The sequence below is a fragment of the Oryzias melastigma genome, linkage group LG16, assembly GCF_002922805.2.
Source record: "Oryzias melastigma strain HK-1 linkage group LG16, ASM292280v2, whole genome shotgun sequence".
Taxonomy (NCBI): domain Eukaryota; kingdom Metazoa; phylum Chordata; class Actinopteri; order Beloniformes; family Adrianichthyidae; genus Oryzias; species Oryzias melastigma.
This window is the reverse complement of record NC_050527.1, coordinates 26925354-26947218: the sequence shown is the minus strand read 5'-3', so window position 1 is coordinate 26947218 and position 21865 is coordinate 26925354. Positions and strand designations below refer to the sequence as shown.

General features: G+C 40.7%; 2 protein-coding genes across 3 annotated transcripts in view; one reads left to right on the top strand and one right to left on the bottom strand.

Annotated features, from left to right (window-relative positions):
- The window catches only part of LOC112136713 (inactive phospholipase C-like protein 2), a 52410-nt gene extending 44218 nt beyond the window's left edge, over nucleotides 1-8192 (top strand). Inside the window, exons 5-6 of the mRNA XM_024258594.2 lie at nucleotides 1962-2071; nucleotides 4456-8192. Of these exons, the coding sequence (XP_024114362.1) occupies nucleotides 1962-2071; nucleotides 4456-4662 (317 nt within the window). The 3' untranslated portion in view covers nucleotides 4663-8192. The remainder of the gene's footprint in view (nucleotides 1-1961; nucleotides 2072-4455) is intronic.
- LOC112136714 (raftlin) overlaps nucleotides 1-21865 on the bottom strand; it is a 288034-nt gene that overhangs the window by 226100 nt on the left and 40069 nt on the right. The window contains exon 3 of one of the 2 annotated variants that reach the window (XM_024258595.1): nucleotides 12048-12192. The gene's annotated coding sequence lies outside the window, so the exon portion shown is untranslated. The remainder of the gene's footprint in view (nucleotides 1-12047; nucleotides 12193-21865) is intronic. The other variant, XM_024258596.1, reaches the window with a different exon arrangement.

The following is a 21865-nucleotide window of genomic DNA, read 5'->3' as shown; positions in this document are numbered from 1 at the left end:
TATTTTCCGCAGGTCACCTGCACAGGTTTGACCGTCTTTATTTTACCAGCTTACACCTGTAGGGGCAGTGGGGCATAAGGCCTTATCTGTTGCCTCTTCTCCACTTGACAGCTCCTATCACACTAGGTCATCAGGTCAGTCGTCCAGGTTAAGTTTGTAAATAAGAGCTTGATCTTAAACACCTGGACAAATAATACCTGGATAAATAATGGTACTTCTACTAACAAAGCAGCTGAAAAGTTTGCAGTTTTAACCCAGAAAACTGGGAAATCCAGCACCAACATGTTCTGCAGCCTCCTCCTGCCTCAGTTTTTATGGCTGGAGGAGTTCCATCCTGATGCTCTGCTGCACACTTTCCACGCGCCCTGTCATTCTGCTTACCTGGCAGGTATTTTAGTCAGAGGAGGGCTCGCTCAGTTAGAGAGGGAGCTGGGTCTGAGGTTCACGGTTTGTTTTTTGTCCTCAGCAGTCTTACACAGCTGGGTTTTGTTATTTTAGTTTGGGGTCTTGGTAGTCTTAGTTTGCAGGCTTTATTTGTTTTCTTTAGCGGACTCCGACGGTCGACATGGCTGAGTCAGCTGACTCCCAGACTTATCTTATGTTTGGCTGAGGTTCTAATTCCCTTTGGTTTCTCTTTTTAAACCAACACCGTAATTATTTAATTTCGTTCTTCCTTTGCAGGACTTTTATTCATTTAATAAACTGCGTTCCTTTAATTCTTTCTGGTTTGATGTTGGTATTTTCCCTCTAGACTTGTGTCACGTTTGTAACATAACAAACATAAGAAAACTATAAAACACGGAAAACTGGATTTAAATATCTGATCATTTTTAGGTGTAAACTAAAGCACTGCTGATTGTAAATAGTCATCTTCCCGCTTCCTCGTGTTCCGATGGTTGAATGAAGCGGAAGAACGGAGCTGACAGAACAAAACAACGACTTTTCTCTCCAGAATGACTCAGCGGGAGAACAATAGATGCAGATTATCAGTCAATCGCCGTTTCTTTCCACGCCGGTCTCACTGTACAGTATGAGGAAACTGCACTGGGAGTTCAGGCCTGATCTGACCCCTGTACTCTGCAGCCGTTTCAGATTCTCAGATGTTATCTGGCAGCGTTTCTTCGGAAGCCGCTTCGCTCAGACGGAGAACTTCCCCCTTTCTGGCCTGCCAGACTCCATGCAGTGTTGCTAGGCAACCTGCAGTGCGAGTTAAATGAGTGTGAGAGGGAAAGAGGAAGCGGCGCACCTTCCTCGGCAGTCATGCATCGTGTGCACGGCCGCCGCAGGAACGCGGCGCCGCTGCGGTTGCATCAGGAGGTGGAGACGAACGCCGCGTGGGAATCCTGATGCCGAGATCACAGACCGGGGCAGCCGTTTGTCCTCAGCTGTCAATACTGCCGTGTCACCTGAAAGGGTCTTCCCCTCCGGCGCGCTCGCTTGTGCAGCGGTTTCCATGGCAACAGCCCAGACCTGCTGTGGATGAGCGCTGTGAGGGTTTCCGCTCTGTGATCTGTGCTCAGCTCTCAACCGTGAACACGTCCTCGCTCAGAATCGGTGAAACAGAGGCGAGGATGATGGGGAAGCTCCTCAGCAGACAAACCTCCCTCTGTTCCCGCCGTGATGCTAATGCAGAGTGAAGGAGCGTCACGTCTGCCTGCCCACACCGCACCTCGCCGCTCCCTCATCCGGCCTCGCTGCTTCCTTCAGCTCCGCTCCTTGTTGCTTTTCCACGTTTGTCTTCACGCTGTCAGCTACAATTTTGTTGGTCAACAATTTGCCTCTTTTCTGTGTCGTCTTGTCCCTCCACATCTCGTCAGCACCGATGCAGAATGAGTGCGGATGTATGGCAACAGAAAAGCTATTTTGTTCTCTCAAAAGAACAAAAGAAGGAATGAGCAGACTCTGACGCCCGAGCAGCTGCTCCTCTGCTCAGCTCTGACCATGCTGCTCCTCTCCCACAGCCATGGAGTTCCACGAGAACCTGCACGACCTGGCCGTGAAGGAGGGCTTGAAGGGCCGAAAGCTGCACAAGGCGGAGGAGAGCTTCACCTGGAACATCACCATCCTGAAGGTGAGGTCCTCATGGAGCAGCTGTGAGGCTGTGAGGCCTTCTGCTGCCACATTTCCACAAGGAAACTGATGTGTGACAACAACGCCCTCCTGCATGACGCTCAGACCGATAAAGATCCAATCACTAAAGCATCAGTGATGGTTAACACGGCACCAAAGACAAAATGTTCACTTTCACACATTAAAATGAGTTGATCTTTGATATTTTTGAGTAAAAAAGTCCTCCTCCTCATGATCCTCATGAGTGCTCAGAACCGTCCTGATGAGTTCTGTGTACGGCACTCTTTCATCCACATGCAGGTTCTGTGGGAAACGTCCAATCTGCTATCTCACGTTTCTTATCCGGTAGCGAGAAACTAAACAAGATAACCGCCGTAACTTGTTCTGCTTCTTTTCAAAGAACTCCTGAACTTCTCACTTTTCTTCTAAAATAAAAGGCCGGCCCCCCTGCCGAGGAACTCATCCCAGAGTTCAGACTGAATCCCATAACCCGCGGGCAAAGAACACAAACTATGTCCGCCTCTAAATTCTTGACATTTTTCCAGAGGAGGAGTAGAACCTGACAGTTTCTTTGAAGAAAAATACTTTTCTTAGATAACATATTTTATACTCAGAGGTAGAGTTTTACACAGATAAAACTTTAGTAACAGAAAACATTCAAATGACACCAGAAGAAACACTGAGACACGTTTTAAGCTCGACTGCTATCATCAGAACAGTTGGAGAACATGTGAGATGATCAGGAAAGGTAAACAGCTTGACCCGGTTTGGTTCTGACTCAGTTCTGATGGTTTCAGCAGAGCTCTGCTGGGTTTGAGACCCACAAAAAGACCCGACAGGGTTTTTGGTTTCACATTAATAAGTGATTTATCAAACTTTCAGATTAAATGAGAACACGAGTGATGTGATCAGTTCTTCTGGTTCTGGTCCAAACTCTGGCAGCAGGGTTCTGAATGATTCCTAACAAAGTCAGGATAGAAGTGAAAGTCAAGGCCTGGGGGCCGGATCCGGCCCTCCATGTACTTCTATCCGGCCCTCCAGATCATTTTATTTTATTATTAATAATGACCCGATGTTATCTAGTGCTCACTTCTAACTTGTATAATTTTAACAAAATATATTCTTATGGAGAGTAAAATATTGAAAATGTTTAAGTTTATTTATTCTATAATAATATTTCTGCCTTTTTATTATTCATAATTAAGTTAAAAAGTTACAGTTTTAAAGTTTTAAAAATTAGCATTCTGCTAGCTTTTTGGATTATCTTGGCATTTAAGATTTTTTAGGCTATTTGGAGGTTAGCTAATATTTCAGCTACATGCTAGCTGTTTTGGCTAACCTAAGTTTTAGTTTTAGTTTTTTTACGTTAACTTGGAATTAGCAAATATATTAGCTGACTATCAGCTTCAGCATTTTCAGCTAACAGCACCTTCAGCAGCCAAATTCAGCTCACAGCATTCACACTAGTATTATCGCAGGTAATGCTACATATCTAGTTCATAATTTAGTAAAAAAGTTACAGTTTTAAAGTTTAAAAAATGTAGTTTTAGAGTGTTAAAAAAATGTTTTCCTGTTCAGTCCGTGATCTAAGGTGTGTTTTGGATTTTGGCCCCATTTGGGACTGAGTTTGACACTCCTGATATACAGGATAGGGAAGGTCACTGTTTGGCTTTTATCCAGTCCCTGAATCAAGGATGTCAAACTCTCAACTTAACTTAACTTAAACCTTAAATAACTTTCAATATTTTATTCTCCGTAAAAATATATTTTGTCAAAATTATACAAGTTAGAAATGAGCGCAAGGTAACATCGGGTCATTAATAACAATAACATTTTTTTAGAAGAGTATCAGAGCAGGACTCCATTTCAGTAATGGAATGGGAACATATGGGAAATGGGACAAAAAACGATTCCTAGTTTTGGTATCCATCCCAAGTCTGAGAATTCAACCCAATGCAAAATGAAAAACTAACCAGCTACAGATTCATATAGTCTAATTAAGTTGTATTAAATAATTTGAAATCTGCAGAAAGAAACAAAAATATAAGATAATATTTTTCACAAGTCATAACCTCAACGTCCTCTGAAGCCTTTTAGATGAGGGAGGGTCTCTGCATGTTTGTCTAATGTATATTTATGTTTATATTCTGATCATAAAACGTGTATTTTTGCTTTTTCACATTTTTTAAATTCTACTGTAACATTACCAGTGAAAGATCTGTGAAAGTTCTCGAATCTTGAGTCATAGCAACTCAAAAGTCTTCTTCCTTGAACCTTTTCCTCCACGTTGCTTCATCAGTCAAGAAAGAGGATTTTAAAGTCCATCTGCTATGACTCTTCCTCAGACCTGAACAGTGACTTCTACATGTTTTAATCTGTCCTCAGGGTCAGGCAGATTTACTGAAGCACGCCAGGATGGAAGTCCAGGAGAACCTGAAGCAGATCCACTACGCCGCCCTCACCTCCAACCTGAGTAAAGGAGGCTCAGTGGGCGGTTCCTCCGGCTCCTCAGAGTCCAGGAGCAGACGCAGTCTGGAGGTCATCCCAGAAAAAGCCACGGTGGAGGAGGAGCTGACGGACGAGGACGGCTAGAGCGCCCGACCTGCAGTCAGACCTCTGAGCTGTCAGAGCTGTCGCCGCGCCTCCGCTCCCCGTCTTCCCCCAGCTGTCATCACACTCCAGTGTTTTTCCCCGTTCCATCACTGCAGCCGGAGCGGAGCTGGACCCTCTCCCCCTCCAGCCTCGAATTCATCAGTGAAGTGTCACAGCACGCCTGGACAAGTTTGGGAAACTTCGGTTTCTGAGCGCTGAAGTTGGAATGAACACGACTCGCGTGAAGGATTTTCACGCTTTCCAAACCACCAAACTCTCCTGTCCCGCAGGCAGAGCCGGCCAACTACCAGCTTCCAGACTGTTTGAGCCTTCGACCGACTGTTTTGACGCGTCTTCTCAGAAGGAAACAAAAGCCTCGGGTTGTTGTCAGAAGTTCTGTAAAGCACAATTTTCTGGAGCTACGAATGTAAGAAAGCAGCAACACGTCTTTGCAGAAGAAAGCGAGAGTCGAGAGCTGTTTACAAACCCGAACTTCTCCATGTTCTCGTCTGCCAAAATGAGTATCCCGTCTGTCTGTGTATATATGGAACTTCCTGTTACCTTTTTTTCTGACGACTGCATCGTTTTACTGTAAACTTGGAAATATAAGATTTATTTTATAAAAGATCTATGAACTTGAAGCTGAATTTGTGTGCAGAAGGTTGATTAGAAACACCTCAACACCAGACAGAATGTACAGGGAAACCACGACCGGAGGCCTTTCCTGATTTTGGGATGTGAGGGTGAAGCTCCTACGTCAGGATACCCAGACAGATCCAAAGTCTGCATCTTTAGAGTTTTTAGGAGGTGAAGTCCTAAAGCAAAGCGTTTGTTTGTCTTTCAGTTACTCTTTCATGAGGAAATCTACTCAGGTCTGAGAGGACGGTTGAAGAGCGGCGTCAGAGTAATGGTGGTTCATTACTGCAGACAGTTACTGTGCAGTTTCACAAACACCGACTGAAGGAAACAGAACTTAAACCTCTATTTTATCGTCTCTTTTCTCACTTTTTTTCTGCTCTTGTTTCTCCTGAAGTCTTTGTTCAAATTTGGACCAAAATTCACTTTTATTTTTCATGACCAAACACAGGAAATGAGGTCACCTGTAAGCAAAAATGAAAGGCAGGGAGGGTTAAGGAAGGCTACATATTATACTTTTTTTAGCATTATTATTTTTGATCACACACTAATATTTTGATCTTTAAATATTGCACAAGAAATCCTCTTTAATAGTGTTTTATCATGTATTGATTGGATTAATTCCAGAATTTTAATTTGAAATTCCATTTATATAGTAGTAAAATAAAAACAAATATAGCCATAAATTAAGTTTGAAAGTAGCTAAAGTTCACGTCCTTTTACAGTTTCGGGCCTCCAGCAGCTCCTCAGTGAAACTTTGATTATGTTAATGAAAATGTTTGATCAATAACTAATCAGGACTTCCTTAATATTTAGGTTATTGAACAGAAAGTGTCATCATTTTGGATTCAGGTTGAACCTCTGAAGCACTTTTGACACGTTTGTTCCTGAGCTAAAGGTCACCACAAACACAAAGACAGAACTAATAAAAATGCAGCTTTACCACCAGGAAATGCATCACCAGAGTCAGTTTACAGCCATTTTTCTTTTACAGTGTTTGACGATAGTCTATTTTTAAATGCATTATTTGAATTAACCAAAAAAACATTCTTAGTTAAGACACATTTTTCAGTAAAGAATGTCATTTGTTTGAGGCACTGCTGAAGCACAACGTTTTACTAAAGAATAAAGTCTTATCTAAGGATTGTTATGAATGAGTTTATTTTTTTGTAGAAGCAAGTTAATGCTGATATAAAAGCAGTTTAACGAAACAATTCATTTAAAAAACCTAAAAGTGTATGAAAATGATGCTAAAAACACTAAACAAGATGCAAAATTTGAGAAACGTCTGATGAAAAAAGCAGCAAAAAACAATAAAAACACCTAACAAAAGGTTTTTAAGAAAAGGAAAATGCTAAAAAAGGATCTTTAAAATGCTAAAGTTATTCAAAGATTAATAATAAATCAGAAAAAGTCCTAACCCTCTGAATCAAATTAATCTATAGAGCACTTTTCCAGTAAGTGTAGCTTAAAGTGCTTCACATGAAAAACATTTCCAAATTTAAAAGCCAAAAAGCAAAAATAATAATAAAAATAAATACATGAATAAAAACGAATCATCTCAAAGTAGCCTAATTGTATTGAAACTTCCCCAAAATGCTAAATCAGATAAAAGGTGATCTGAAGGAAACGCACAGCTGAACATTAAAATGACTGAACGAGGTTTAAAAGTCTAAAACAAAAAAAGTTTTCAGGATATCAGTTAAAACTGCTAAACAAACAATACAAAGTGTTTGATATGTAATCAACATAAAAAATAACTGAAAACTGTGGAGCTGCTGTGCTGAAAGTCTGGCTACACGGTTTCTGTAACGTGTTCCCGCGGCGTCCTGCTGCTTCTCCGATCATCTTTGGATCTATTGTCAAAGTGATGATAATCATGAAGCTGCGTTAAGCCATAATCTAAAGACCTGCTGTGTTTTTTAGGACGGTTTCTTCAGAGCGGGAGGAGTACGTCAGAAATTCATCGTTGAGTTGTGGGAGGGTTTACTCTATTGCTGAAGTATAAACCTTCCCACACTTCCCATCATCCCCTTGTGTACACCATCTTTTGCTAGCTTAAAGCCCCTCACAAACTCAACCAAACAACTGCAGTGCAACAAAACTGTAAGCAATATTGGAGCCGTACAGTTCCGATCCAAATTCCAGCTCCGACAAGGAAACAAAGACGTTCATGGATCTATTTTTCTGTCAGAATGGGGCGGAGCTGAGAGTTGCTAACAGTAGCTCCAGCGTTGTTTGCTCCTGATTCATGATCATTTGAATAAAAAAAACTCTAAAATACTTTTTTTATATTTGTCCTCTATCATCAGAAAAATGCCACAAGAACAAGAACAATGGTTTTTAAATAAGCCAAAGGTAGCGTTGTATAAACGTTATTATTTGAGAAAACCTTTAAAACTGTTTAGATCGGTAAACATTGCACCTTCTGCAGTTCATCACATTCATCCCAGTGTTGATGCTTATAAATGAAATGCCTTAAAAAATGTCCTCATTCCCTAAATGACTTCAAGTTTACTCCGTGAACTTAATGACAGATATATGTCTGTTGATTGATTTATTGATTACATGGCATTCCAGAACGCCGCTGTGTTTTCACTAAAACGCCACATCAGCACATTCTTCACCAACTTGAACTGAGAGCAGATGAGAAGATGTGATCATAGCAGAGAGCGCCGCGGCGACGCTCGCTCCGCCTCTTTACCTGAATGTCGGTTTGTTTGCAGTGACTCGAGTCTCCTCCTGAACCTTCAGTGCTGTGCTATTTTTTTTTTTTAGTTTTCATTTTCCTTTTCAAGAATGTCCGTGCTGTACCAGTGGACTTATTAAGTGTTGTTGGCAAACAGGAGAAGTTCGGTTGTTCTTCATCCAAATAAAAACAATCTCAGATTTTACCAAGTTGAAAGATTCTTTTTCTGAATCACTTCCAAACACACATTTTGGTGATTTCTATGGGAATTTTGCTTTTACAGTTGAACAATATCAACAGTGAAACAAAACCCTTAATGTCAAAACTGTTTCGTTGAATCAGAGAAATGCTAAGAAATGCTGAATGCTACATTTACCATGAAACCTCAAAAAAAGATGTGGTGATGCTAACGAATGCTAACATGCTAATCAACATGATAGTTTAGGAAGAAAACAACTAAATTAAAATGCTAAACAAATTCACAAATTGTAAATTTACTTACAAAAATTGAAGCAGGTGAATCAAACGGTTTTCCAAAGCTAAAGGTTTGCAAATAAATCATAATAACGCGGCCTTCACAGAAAATGTTACAAATAAAAATACAAATAAATTGAAATTAAATTAAGTTTGCAAGATGGTAGAAAATGTAAAAGGAGAATGTTTAAATACACAAAAATGCACAATTAAGTTCCAATAAAAATAAGGCAAACGTCTTAATAAAGTTATTGCTAACAATGTGTTTGTAGACTCATTTTTTCAGGTTGATTTAATTGAAATCGTGTGTAAAGAAAGCAAGAAAAGCACAAGGTGGACTACCACACCCCTTGGAAAGGATGACTGGCTGAATGAAGACCATATAGACACATTTACTCAATGGAAAAATTGACATTTCAATTACAAAAAATGGGAAAATGGTGCAAATGTGTGGAAATACACTAAACTTGATGGAGGATTTTGGCGCCTAAAGCTTTGAACAAAAAAACAGCCCAATTACTGAGTGTTACGTTGATGTATTTTTTATATTTGTCGTTGCTGCTGATCCATGTCTGTAAATGATGACAAATGGAAAACAAATTAAAAATAAAGTAAGAAAAAGACAAAAAGAAATCTTGGGTAAAGAGCCGGCGACCCACAGAACCAAAGACAGCTTAAAAACATTAAAGGAAAATAGAAAGATGAACAACTGGTCCACCAGAACCTGCCGATATTCTGGCTGACCACGGCTCCAGATCACCACAAACACTAAAAGACTGAACATCTCTGGACGTTTTAACACTATGGGGCAGAAACTGGTTCAACCTGAGGACAAAATCCTGACCTAAAATCAACTTTGACATGAGGAAACCAAAAAAAAACACACAGACTTTATCCACATCACAGGGCTGACTCCAGTGAAGCAGGTTCTGCAGAACATCTGCATTTGAGGACAGTGAAGTCAGTATTTTAGACACAGAAAAAGGACCAATAGAAGCCATTTTCATGAGAAATGACAACAGAAATAGAGGATTCAGGTACAGTTTACCATCAATCTACAACCATCCTGTAACCCAACATGATTTATCCCAGAAGACTCACCCCCCCACCTCACTAAAAGACTAGAGGACTTTCAATGACCCCAAACCACTCAGACTTGTTAGCTTGTTATTCTCCTAACGTATAGATAAGGGGTCATAGCCTAAACGTCTTCTTCTAAGAAGCATAAAAACAGCTCTCTATGGAAGTCTATGGGATTCCTGTTTGGAACGCCATGGGGGGGGGGTCACTCAATTCTTTACACACTCGTCATGAATCTGTTGGAATTACATTATTGCATAAATGGTCAGAGTTACGGTAGTATTTTGATGTTGTCAGCAACAGTTTTGGTGTTAAAGGATTAAATCTTTGGAATTTCCTTTTGGACCAAACCAATCAGGTTGTAAAACCTACAACCTTTTTCTTAAAAAAGAAAGCCCAAAACAAAACTACAAAATAAATGATAATCTTCTGGGATTCATTGAGTGATTTCTTGTTTTTTCCAGAGTAAAACTACAATTTTGAAACATCTCAAACTCTTTATTTCAGGGACTAAAATGATAAAAACTAAATAAAAAGCATAAATATGACAGCACAGGAGCTGAAGCTTCTCCCCGTAATTATCAAGTTTTCTTCAGTGTTGACAGCTGTTACCAGCAGGTTTTCTCATCTGAACCTCGTTAATGTTTTCACTGATGACTTCAGGTGAGGTCTCCTCACAGCAACAAGTTGATGTTTTTCCTCATGTCACATCAACACTTCCTCAGTGCTCCGACTGGAAATGTTCTAAAGACGTTTCCCTCCATCTCCGTCTGGTTCGTACCATCCTCACCGTCCTCTCAGGTCTCCTGACGTGAGAGCAGTAAGAACCGGTCATACAGGCGTGATGTTGATGACAGGATTTCTGAGGACACGGACGCCTGCTGCGTACATCAGTATCGATTAGCTCCCCGTGTGATGACTGGAGCAGAAAGCGCCGGAGGGAAACCGCTGCCGCTCGCTCCGGACTGACCTCTACCAGCATGTGCACGCTCCAACATGAGCGGGGCCGAGCAGCAACCCTATTTGTTCAGAGTCAAGTAAGGTTGTACTGCTGGACTCTAATCTGACCTGGCATCCAGAACATTTCTCCTGTTGGAAGCTAGAATGTTCTCTTTATGAAATATCCAGAGTTCAAGTCAATGATCGTCCTCTTATCTCCAGCTGAAAGCTCATCTGTTGTGCCACTCGCAGATAAGATCTGCAAACACAGCACTGCCATCAGCTAAACGTGTGGAAAGAACATCTAAAACCCTCTAATGCGCTCTGAGAAAAGCTTTGGGACAAGACTTCACATGTCGCTGACTGTTTATACAGCAAAGCGGGTTTTATTAGGCTATAAAGTAGTTCAAAACATCAGTACTTCGAGCTGTTTATGGGCCGTCGTTCACGAGTGCTTGGTGTTCAAAGCAGACGATTCATCGCTGGGGTCTTATCATCTCCATCTCTGAACAAAAGGAGTCCAAGGTGCAGGAGGTGCGAGTGTTAACGTCTAAATGTACGAATGAACACAACGATTGTGTCTTCACGGGGTCGTTGATGCTTTCAAATACGTGTTCGGGATTTTCCAGCTCCTTTCTGTACAGTTTTTACCAAAACTCAATCTTGATATCAAACTTGGTATAGGTTCGTTCAGGACATTACTGCTTGTATTTTTGGTATTCATAAACTTTATAATTTTTGAAATATTGAGCAAAATATGCCCCATAGGAAATGAATGAGAAAGTCTTCATATTTCCACATTTTAAGTAGATTAGCAAACAACCTTTAAATAAATTTCTGTGCTTTGGTTTTATCTTCTATAGTAATTTTCCCCAAAAAATGTTCATATATTTTAGCAATATGCTAATGTTTTTGGCTAATTTGTTATCTAATGAGGTTTTTTAGGCTAATTTAGAGTCTATCTTCTAGTTTAGAAACAGGCTAACGCTTTTGACTAATTTAGCTTACTGAGGAATTCAGTATTTAGCTAGTTTAGCTAGTATTTAAGCAACACACTATTCTTGCAAAATTGGCATGTTTTCAGGGGTTTTTATGCAATTTGACCTCAAGTTTTTCCCGAAATGTGGATCAACATCAGCGCTCTGCCATAGTTTTCTAATGAAATTTCCAGTTTCATAGCAAATTAAAATTTTACAAATAGCTTACGCATTTTCAGCAAATCCCTTCAACCATTCATGTAAACTGCATCACCATTTTCAGCAAAAAGCTTCAGCATCTTCAGCAACTACTTTCAGCAAAAAGCATTCACACTAGCAGGTAATGCAACTTTTCTAGTAACTGATGGCTTTTTGTCTTTGAACCCTAACGCCTGTTCTCTTGTAAGAAAGCTGCGGCTAAAGTTGAGATTCTTTTTCAAAAACAAGTTCAGTTTTTGTTTCCATGCAGGACAAAGACTTGATGCCTCAGCATTTCTTCAGTTCAGGTTCTGCACATGTTGGATTCAGCTTCTCATGGCTCTACGTTTCATAAACTGGTGCATGAACTCATCACAGTGGAGCGTACTCACGAGGTGGCTGGTCTGCACTGGCAGCTCGTCGGCTCACACGTTGGTGGACTCAGGTTGCTCCCTCTGTACTTGAGAGCGAGTCTTTAGCAGAAGCCCGATGGACCTCACGGTTTCCGCTCTCAGGACGTTTACTCATCGTCTGTCCCTAACGTCAGAACAGAGAAGAGAAAGGTTTTTTCAGTATTGGACACCAACAGATTGAAATTCCCTGCAAAGGACAATTCAGCAGTTCAACTACCACGTCCCACAACTTTGTCCGAATCCTTATTGCTCCAGTTGTTGGGGCAATTGAAGCTGCAGTGATGTCTGAAAGGGTTTTGTGAGCAGGGTTCCTACACGTTTTCTACTTAAATTCAAGACTTTTTAAGACCTCACATGTAAAAAATGAAGACCGGTTTCTCTGCTTTTCTCCAGCCCTATGGACAAAAAAAAAACAACAACTACATTCTTAAATTCCAGAACAATTACTTGTCAGTAACGTAACAAATTACAGTTCAAATTTCAGTGATTAAATTATAATTACTAGACTACAAAAACCTTCATTAATTTAATATTTAAATGGCAAACCAATTGGTGTAAACAGTTGGCTCTGACATTTCTCTTGGTTAAATAAAACAACTAAAATAAAACTACTACTAAAAAATAATAATAATAATTACTAATGCATGGATGCTACTGCAGTGTTGGTGATTAGTCAAAGAAGAAGAGTGAAAATATGGACGTGAACTAATTCGTGGGGACATTTGAATAATTTCTAATTTGTTGAAAACAAAGGCAAAAACATTTTAGCTAAGTGCAATAATCTAAAGCTTTAAAAATTAATGCAAAAAAAGTTTGAAATTGTACGGATTTTAAGAATGAGAAATTTAAGATTGCTTTTAAGGCCTGTTGGGACTGGGTATGTCTATTTCCCATCATCCATCTGTTTACACTCTTTCACAGCCCCTCACATCCCCAACCTAATCACGAGCAATTGTATCCAGCCGTACAGTTTAGATCCAGATTCCAGCACAGACGAGTGAAAAACAAAGACGTTCATGGATCTATTTGTCTGCAGGTGGATGCATCGTGGCTTCTCGGTGTAGCCTCTACATCACTGCTACAAGCTTTTTCAAATTGCATTTTTTTGTCTGCTCCTGATCTAAAGTGATTTGAATACAGAAATACTCAGAAATGCAATTTTGAGTTTAATTTTCTTTATGTATGTCCTCTATTATCAGAAAAATGCCACAAGAACATGTTAAAAACACCACAGTGTGGGTCTTCTAAAGCGCAACTCTTCATCCATTTACACAATCAACGTAAGCGGCTTGCACACTTGCACACACATTACTATGAGAAAATGTAGCATATTGGTTGCAAAAAGTGTAGCATAATAGATCAAAGTTAATATAAAAAGTGGCTTTTCTCCACATCAGAATCATCTGATTGACGTTGATGGTGTAAACAGTTAAAGAGTTCCAGTATTATCTAAAAGTGTGTGTTATGTAGGTGTTGCTGGTGACATTGAAAGGGTTAAACATATGAAACAATTACACAGCACATTCAGTTTTTACATCTAAAAGGTCGATATTGGAGGTTTTCTGCAGCTGAATGAACAAATGAATGAGTCGGATCCTGAGTGTTTGCAGCAGCAGGACAGAGAAGCTGTGCAGGAAATGTTTGAACAAAACCAAAGTAGCAGCTGCAGGAGCTCCCAGTGCGGATCCTGTGATGATCTGAGGAGGAAGCCGCCGCCGCCGCCGCCACCGCACAGAGACGAAGCCATGCTCAGGGAGCGCCTATAGATCCCATCCTATGTGAAGAAAAGGTCAGCCAAACCATCGACCTGTTCCTCCCCCTCCTTTACCGAGCAGTCTTCCTCCTCCTCTCCTGATCCTCAGGATATCGATCTGTCCCTCAGAGACCGCGGCTCTCATCTCACATACTTTCAGCCCCAAAGCGGAAATGAAATGACATTTAGCTGCAGCAATTCTTGAGAAAATAGGAAAATAATGGGATACTTGAGGACAAACTTCTGGAACATCCCTTTTTAGGAAAAAAAAATCTACACTTTTACATGTAAGGATGAGCGCCTATTTTATTTCTTCGAATTTAATCACTTATAATCTTTATTTTCCAGGATTTTACACCATCTTTCTACAGAAACACTTTTTAAAACAGCTAATAACAGCCCATAAAGATATTAAACTACCCACAAGGCATTGCAACTACTTCAAGTGTTTACATAAACGCATCAAAATCCAACATTATATCCATTTAAGCTCCGTTGACTTTGAAAAGTGTCACTTCCAGTGATCATGGATGCCACAAGTTCATGAGCTTTTTCCTCTCACTGATGAGGCAGCAGGTGTTCATCATGCAGGTAAATCCTCAAGGTTCTTTTTGCAGACGCGGAGTAAAAATCTCCCAGAAAATCAAACTTTAAAAATCTGCTCTAAGCTCTCACTGTTTTATTTTCCATCACAACAATGCAACTTCTGGAAATTTTTCACTTTATGACCAGTAAAATCCATGGTGGCTGCAGCGCAGCATCTCTGAGATTAGAACCTTTAAAACATCTCATCATTTCAGAGCAGTGCATTTATTTGGATGGATCTTTAGCGGAGAAACGTTTGAAATGAAGGCAGGTGAAGACATTTTCATGGATCTGTGTGTTTTTGCTGATAAGCTGCAGCTTTTCTTTCTCTATGAGAAAAGTCCAACTTGATGACTCAGGCAATGCAGACACTTCATTAGCAAATTACATATGCATTATTAATGTGCATATAGTGCCAAGAGAAGGCCTTAAACAAACCACCTCCACTCCTCCAACAATAATTAAAGCCTTCACAATAAGGAACACTGCTGTAAGTGTTGTCTCTCCATCTTCATGTCCTCCTTCTCTTCATCCACGAATCTCCTCTTTGGTCTTCCTCTCTTTCCTGATATCTCCAACCTCAACATCATCACTGTTCTTCCTCTCAAAGCATCTCCATCTGCTTCCCTGCATTTATCTGTTCCTCTGACTGATTCATTCCTGGTCATTCCCAAAGAGAACCTTCATCTCTGCTTCCTCCAGCTGATCTGCACGGATCATCATAAAGGGCCACAGAAACGGGACATTTTCACCCCTGGAGGGGTGACTTTAGGTTTTTGAACTGAATTAGCCCTTTTATCTTATAATACGAGTTAAAAACCTAAAGGTTTTTACAAAAATATTTTAAGAAATATATAATTTTAACAGATTTGTCTAAAAAATAAAGGTTTATGACCAGATCATTTATCATTTTTTTTACTATTATTATGAACTAATTTGTTTTCTGGATTAGGATTGGATATTTCAGATTTCTTTCAAATTATTTTAGTAGAATTTGTAGGATCAAATTGGAAGAAATGTTGGGTAAGTTCTGCTCTGTTGGACTCTGAGACTACATCACATTTCCCAACATGCCCCCGCCTTTTTAAAAGATTTAGGTAGGTGGACGCATGGCGGCATTTGTAATCAGGAGGAGGAAGTCGTATTTTTTTATTTATTTATTTATTTTTTTTACACGCCCTGCACCGGCCTTAAAGGTTTACAAAAAAGTTACGATTTTACAGCGACCGGATGATTTTTTACATCAGTCAGGGACTGTTTGGGCACATTTGAAGGTCACGCGGTGGCATTTGTAATCAGGAGATGGCAGTCCCATGTTTATATTCTGCATGGAGGCAGATGAAGTTTAAGAAAAAAATAAAATTTTACAGCAACCGGACAATTTCTTACATCGGTCAGTGGCCGCTGGGACACATCTGGAGGTCGTGCAGTGGCAGTCCAGTGACAGGCGGGTGGCAGGAAGGCAGCAGCACAATAATTGACTGATAAGAGTCTCCAAAGTCCTCAAAATCGTCTGATGATCAGCTGATTTCAGACTGCCACCCTCCAGCCGCAACCCTGCCCCTGTGCTGCTGCCCAACTGCCACCTTCAGATTGTTTGAAATCGTACAGTAGCAGCGCGGGAACTCGACGAGAGCTGTTGACATGGACCGGGGGCCCGGTAAGGAGCAGTAATCAATCTGGAGATCTGAAATGCAGTTGAGAAGAACACAAAGAAGATGGAACAAAGTGCTTTCTCGAGGCATGTCATCTTAAAAAATGTGTATATTGGCAAGAATATAATCTGAATTGTGAATGGCCAGTGGTACAGGGTGGCTCGCTTTTTATCTACCGCCGGCTGTCCATGTCAAGTTCCACCAGTCGCCATTCGGAAAAATTAACATCCAATCAGAGCTGCAGCCAACCGGATATCCAGCTGCCACATTCCAGCTGTTGTCCAATTTTGTAATGACATCATCCCTGCCTGACTGCCGCTGTAAACATATTTATCACAACAACAATTTAAAAGAAAAAAATCGGGTCAGGATTCTGCCAATGCCTCCCCATCGCGCGGTGGCAGTTGTATTTATGACTGCAGCATTAACTCTGGGTTCCAGACCCAACGTTCTACTAGTGGTTGGTCCTTCTAAGCAGTTCATGTTCTGCTGCCGGCCCGGGTAAAGGAGGCACTGACAGACACAGAGCTCATCTCAAGGCCCGGAGATGGAAGAAGAAAAAAGTCTTGTTCTGTAAATTGGCAGAACCCACGGATCCGGCTCCTCGCTCTGTTAGGTATGAAGATGTTTAATGGTAGAAGACAGCAGGACTCTGTTTAACAACATGCTGCCTTTTATGAGCATGAAGGGTTTTCTGTCCATACACAAAGAGCTCGGTTCAGACGCTCAACCGGATGATGTCGCTCGTGGAACGATCAAATCAGAGATGAATATTTATCAACAGTCTTTTATTGTTCTGAGCTCGCTGCGGTTCTTCTGCCAGATCAACGTAAGTTTGTCCAAGTTAGGCCATGGTCGCTGCGACATAAAGACGTGCGTATAAAATAAGGTTAAATGTTTAATGTGCATATGCAGAGGTATGCTGGAAAGTAAACCTTCAGTCCCGTCTTGTTTGTGTCATGTGGAGACAGAAGAACGTTTATCCGTTCTCTCATTTACGACAGTCTCTTAGAGTCTCCTAGAAAATCGAACACTATTCATGAAACTAAAAAGGAAACTTGTTATGTGTTAGTCACATGTACCTGTACAGGGAGGGTTGACCTGTTCAGGTGTTGCTTGTTTTCTGCTGTTCAGGTTCATGGAGGGTCGTTGCTCGTTGAGGCTCGTATCTCAAGGAACGTCATGAAAATGGAACGTACCATTGTCGCGATGTGGTAGGTGTAATGTGAAGTAGTGCTGCCACAAACGATTATATTAATAGTCGACTAATTATTTTTTCTGATCAGTCGACTAATCGGGTCATGTACAAACTGATGTAAAGCAAACATCTTAACCATCATTAGCTTCATTATTGCTTCTAGCATCATTAGAAGCAAACCAAGACCACCTGGAAAGGGGTCAGAGAACTGTTCCTGGTCCTGGACCGGGGTCCGCTTGGGTGTATTCAGACTGAAAATGTGTTCTGGACTATTCTGGTTCACTTTAAACAACCCAAATGTGTCGAGTCTGAAAAAACCCTGATGTGTACATATTTAAAACAAAAAAATAAACATTGATAACCGTTAACCCATTATTTTGTTTTTCTGAGAACATTTTCAACTGTCTAGAGTCAAAACTGAACAAAAGTATTTTTCAACATTTACATTTTAATCCTCCCTGAGCCTCGATGCCGTGTTCTTGAACCCTCTAGTGTTGTTAGTAGGGGTGTAACTGATCATGACCAGAGCGGTGCAGAATCTTTATGAATACCCTAAACAGAAAAACAGATTTGCTGTTTACTTCTTCTTCCTGTGAAACTGAAAAGGCTGAGCTGGCGTGAGTTTCAGGAAGGAAGTGCAGCGAGATGACCTGCATTTGGGGACAATGTCAGCCTGCAGCCCACACCATTTCTCAAGAGTGTGACACAATGAAGGCTTGTTTCCTCCACGGAGCGCAGCGGTTCTGATTGGACCGGCGCCACAACTGTCAGGGTGCCGCTTCCTCGCGCCGGCTTCTCCCGACAAATTCTGACTTGAACCGCCACAAAGCGACTCCTTATTTTTGCACAAAGCTCTGAATACAGGCAGCGGCAGTCGCTGGTACGACGCCGCTCAGAGGCACACGGGCCGGAGCAGCTGAGGTCGGCGTTAGGACACAGCAGCAGTAACCGTGAAGGAATGACATCCATCCTTAACCGAGGAGGAATGAGGCGCTCAAAAAGGCTTTTTTCCTTTGACTTGATTAGAGGCCGGAGAGCCAATAAACTCTGGGACAGATGATAACAGAATTGCCGAAGCATCTGGTTCCTGTCACAGATATGATCCATTGTTCAAGAATCAAAGGGGGGTGGGGGGTGGAGTACAATATGCGTTTGTTCAGAGAGGGAAAAGAGGAAGTCCACCGGACAGCGTTTGCACGCCGTACGTATGGATGTTTGGGTCCTTTCCACTTTTGAGGGTGAACTAACCCTCAGAGTTAAACAAACTCTGAACAAAAGAAAAAAATCTAAAAAAAAAATTAATAAGAGAAAACTTTGGAAGTACATTGCATTCAATTTTTGTAAGTGTTTTTCACTTGCCTTTTTTCTTCCTTTTTTATTTTAATTTTTTTTTTTGTTCTCACTTTATCTCAGTGTTTTCTAGATATTTTTTAACTACAAAAGCAAAAAACTACCACTAACCTCATCTGCTTGTGACAACTATAAGATGACCTTAAGATAAAAGTCGCAAAGCCACAACGTGTCCGTTCAATAGAAATGATCCGTGTCCGTTTTGTTTATGTATCGTGATATTGTGCAAAGACATAAACAAAACGGATCATCTTTATGAGACTGACATGTTGTGGCTTTTCAACTTTTGATTGCAGGTTATCTTATGGTTTTATGAATAGATGAGATTACAACCCTGCCTGTTTATACTTCTTTGCTTTTGTAGTTTCTATCTTATATCAAACGTTTGGAATGATTCCAGTTGAGAATAATCATAAAAAGCAACATCAAGCCTTGAAACCATCAATAAAAACCACAGTTTGTTCTTTTACATGATAGCTTGACGAGTTACTGAAACCAGCAGACGACTTAACAGTAGGACTTTCCAGATGAGCCACAGTTGTTATGATCAATAAATGGATTTTGTTACAGGAAATCACAGTTAATGCAGCGGGGGGGCCTTCAGCAAACAACCAACCCCGTCATTCAGCTCAAGCTCCACAGCAGCATCTGACACTCTTCACTCAGAAAAACTCTTTCTTCACCAGAAAACATGCACTAAGTAGTTAGTTTAAAATAATACGACATTGGGTAACCTTAATGAAGGGGTGTGACCATAAAAATACACCACCTTTAACGTTAAATTAGTCCAAAAGACGAAACAAAATCTGTAAAAACGTAAAATTCATAAATTGCATTTTAAAGTTCAAATAATTCTAAAAGTATTCCAAACTTTTTATTTCTTTTAGAGACTAAAGATCATCAAAACATGTAAACTGAACATTATACACTGCTAAAAAAAACAAAACCTAAACTACTCAGTCACACTCTGTGTAATCAAACTGTCCAGTTGAGAAGCAAAACTGACGGACCATCAATCACATGTTTCTGTGTAAGTAACATGCGATCAGCGAGAAACCTCCAATACAGGAGTGGTTCTGCAAGTGCTGACCACAAACAACTTCTCCATCCTCATGTTTTCTGGTTGATGTTTTGGTGACGTTTGTGTCGTCGCTCCAGCGGTACCATGAGACGGATTCTAACCCACATAAGCAGCTCAGGTAGAGCAGCTCTTCCACGCTGTGTGTCCCGAGCATGGAGGGGCTACCAGGAGGCTGATCCATCAGCAGATGTGGAGGAGGTCGCAGGAGGGCAACAACCCTGCATCAGGACCACTACCTCCTCCTGCGAGGAGAACCAGGAGGAGCACTGCCAGATCCCTGCAGAATGACCACACATGTGCACGTGTCCGCTCAGACTGATCGTAACTAACTTCATGAGGTGGTCCTGGTGTCCACAGGTGGGAGTTACTCTTACAGCCTAAAACCCTGCAAGACGTTTGGCGTTTGGATGCATTTCCTGGCATTTCCCCTGGAAGACCATCCGCCGCCTCATCAGAAGCAGAGGTTGTAGGGAAGTCATAAGCGTACGTGGAGGCCACGCCCACTACTGAGCCTCATCCAAGTCTGACCAGAATGTAGTGCAGGAGTCTCAAACTCAATCACACAGGGGGTCAAAATCCAAAAGACACTTTAGGTTCCGGGCCGAACAGGATAAACATCTATGGAACACTCTAAAATTTAATTTTTAAAACTTTAAAACCATTATACTTTCAAAATAATTATGAACTACATATATAGCATCACCTGTGATAATGCTAGTGTGAATGCTGTAAGCTGAATTTGGCTGCTGAAGATGCTGAAATTGATGGCTAAAAACACTGAAGCTGATAGAAGAAGATGAAAAAAATTGATAGCTAAAAACGCTGAAGCTCATATTCAGTTAAAATATTAGCTAAATGCAAAATTAGTCTAAAAACAAAAAATAAAAACTTAGGTTAGTCAAAACAGCTAGCATGTAGCTGAAATATTAGCTAAACTTCAAAATAGCCTAAAAAACAGAAAAAAAGCCTAAATTAGCCAAACCAGCTAACCTGTAAATATTAGTCTAATTCCAAAACAGCCAAAAAACGTCAAATAAAGCCTAACTTAGCCATTTCAGTAGCTAAAATATTAGCTAAACTCTAAAACATCCAGATTTTTCTAAGCAAGAAATAAAGGAATAAACACAAAAAATATATATTTTTAATATGTATTATCCATCTGTTATTCAGAGATTCCTCTTTTATGTTAACCTCCTTGTAAATCAAATGAAAGGGAAACATAAGGAGAATATTTTGGTAGTTCACCAGAAAACAAACATTAAGTTTAGGAAATAAGAATTTGAATTAAATATACTTAAGCACCTCATAAGTTGTTTTGGTTCCAAAAGGAAACCAGACCAGTTTCAAGTGCAATCCTGTGCTGCCACCTGCTGGTTGCACAGGAGAACCACATGCATCGACAGGAAGACGTGCTGCTCTGCTGCAGCTGCAAACATCAACTGTCCACACAGCACTTCCTGTTCTATATAAAGCCCTGACCTGCTTAGATCTTTAGGTTCTGCTGCTTTATTCTAGAGGATCTGCATCAGTATATTTCAGCTGCAGTGAAGCTGCTGGCCTAGAAGCAACTTTAAAAGATATATTCATGAAATTGACTTTTATTTCAGCAGAGGAACTTATTTCTATCCTATGGACTTAATGTCTGTAAAATGTAACATTTATTAGATTATTTTTGTGCTCAGTGATCAACCACTAGATGGCAGCTTGAGCAAAGACACAAATGAAGCTCATCAGCAGTTTCACACCTGCAGCTTCCCTCATGCCATCATGTCAGGAGACATCTGATCCACAGGGAGTCACAGCAAACAAGCTACACTGTCCTGAAGAAAAGTCCTCAGAAAGGAGAGTTTGAGATGATGTGGAGTTAAGTCGTCACCTTTTCTTAAAGCTTTTCTAACCTCCGGACGGTCTGAATGCAGATGAGATGCTCAACGCTTTACATCTAAATGTGACAGAAATGTCCTCGTTTCCTCTTCAAACAGATCTCTAACTGCAGATTTGAACAGGAAGAATCATTTATTATTTCAGTGTTGTCCTGAGCTTCGAGCTCCTGCGGCGGTCCCGTTTGTCGGTCACATCGGCAGGCCTTTGTTTCTGCTTTGTTCGGCAGCCTTGATGGAAGCAGAGTCCATTAACATGGAAGGCAGCACGGAGGTGACTTTAGCTCCTAATTAA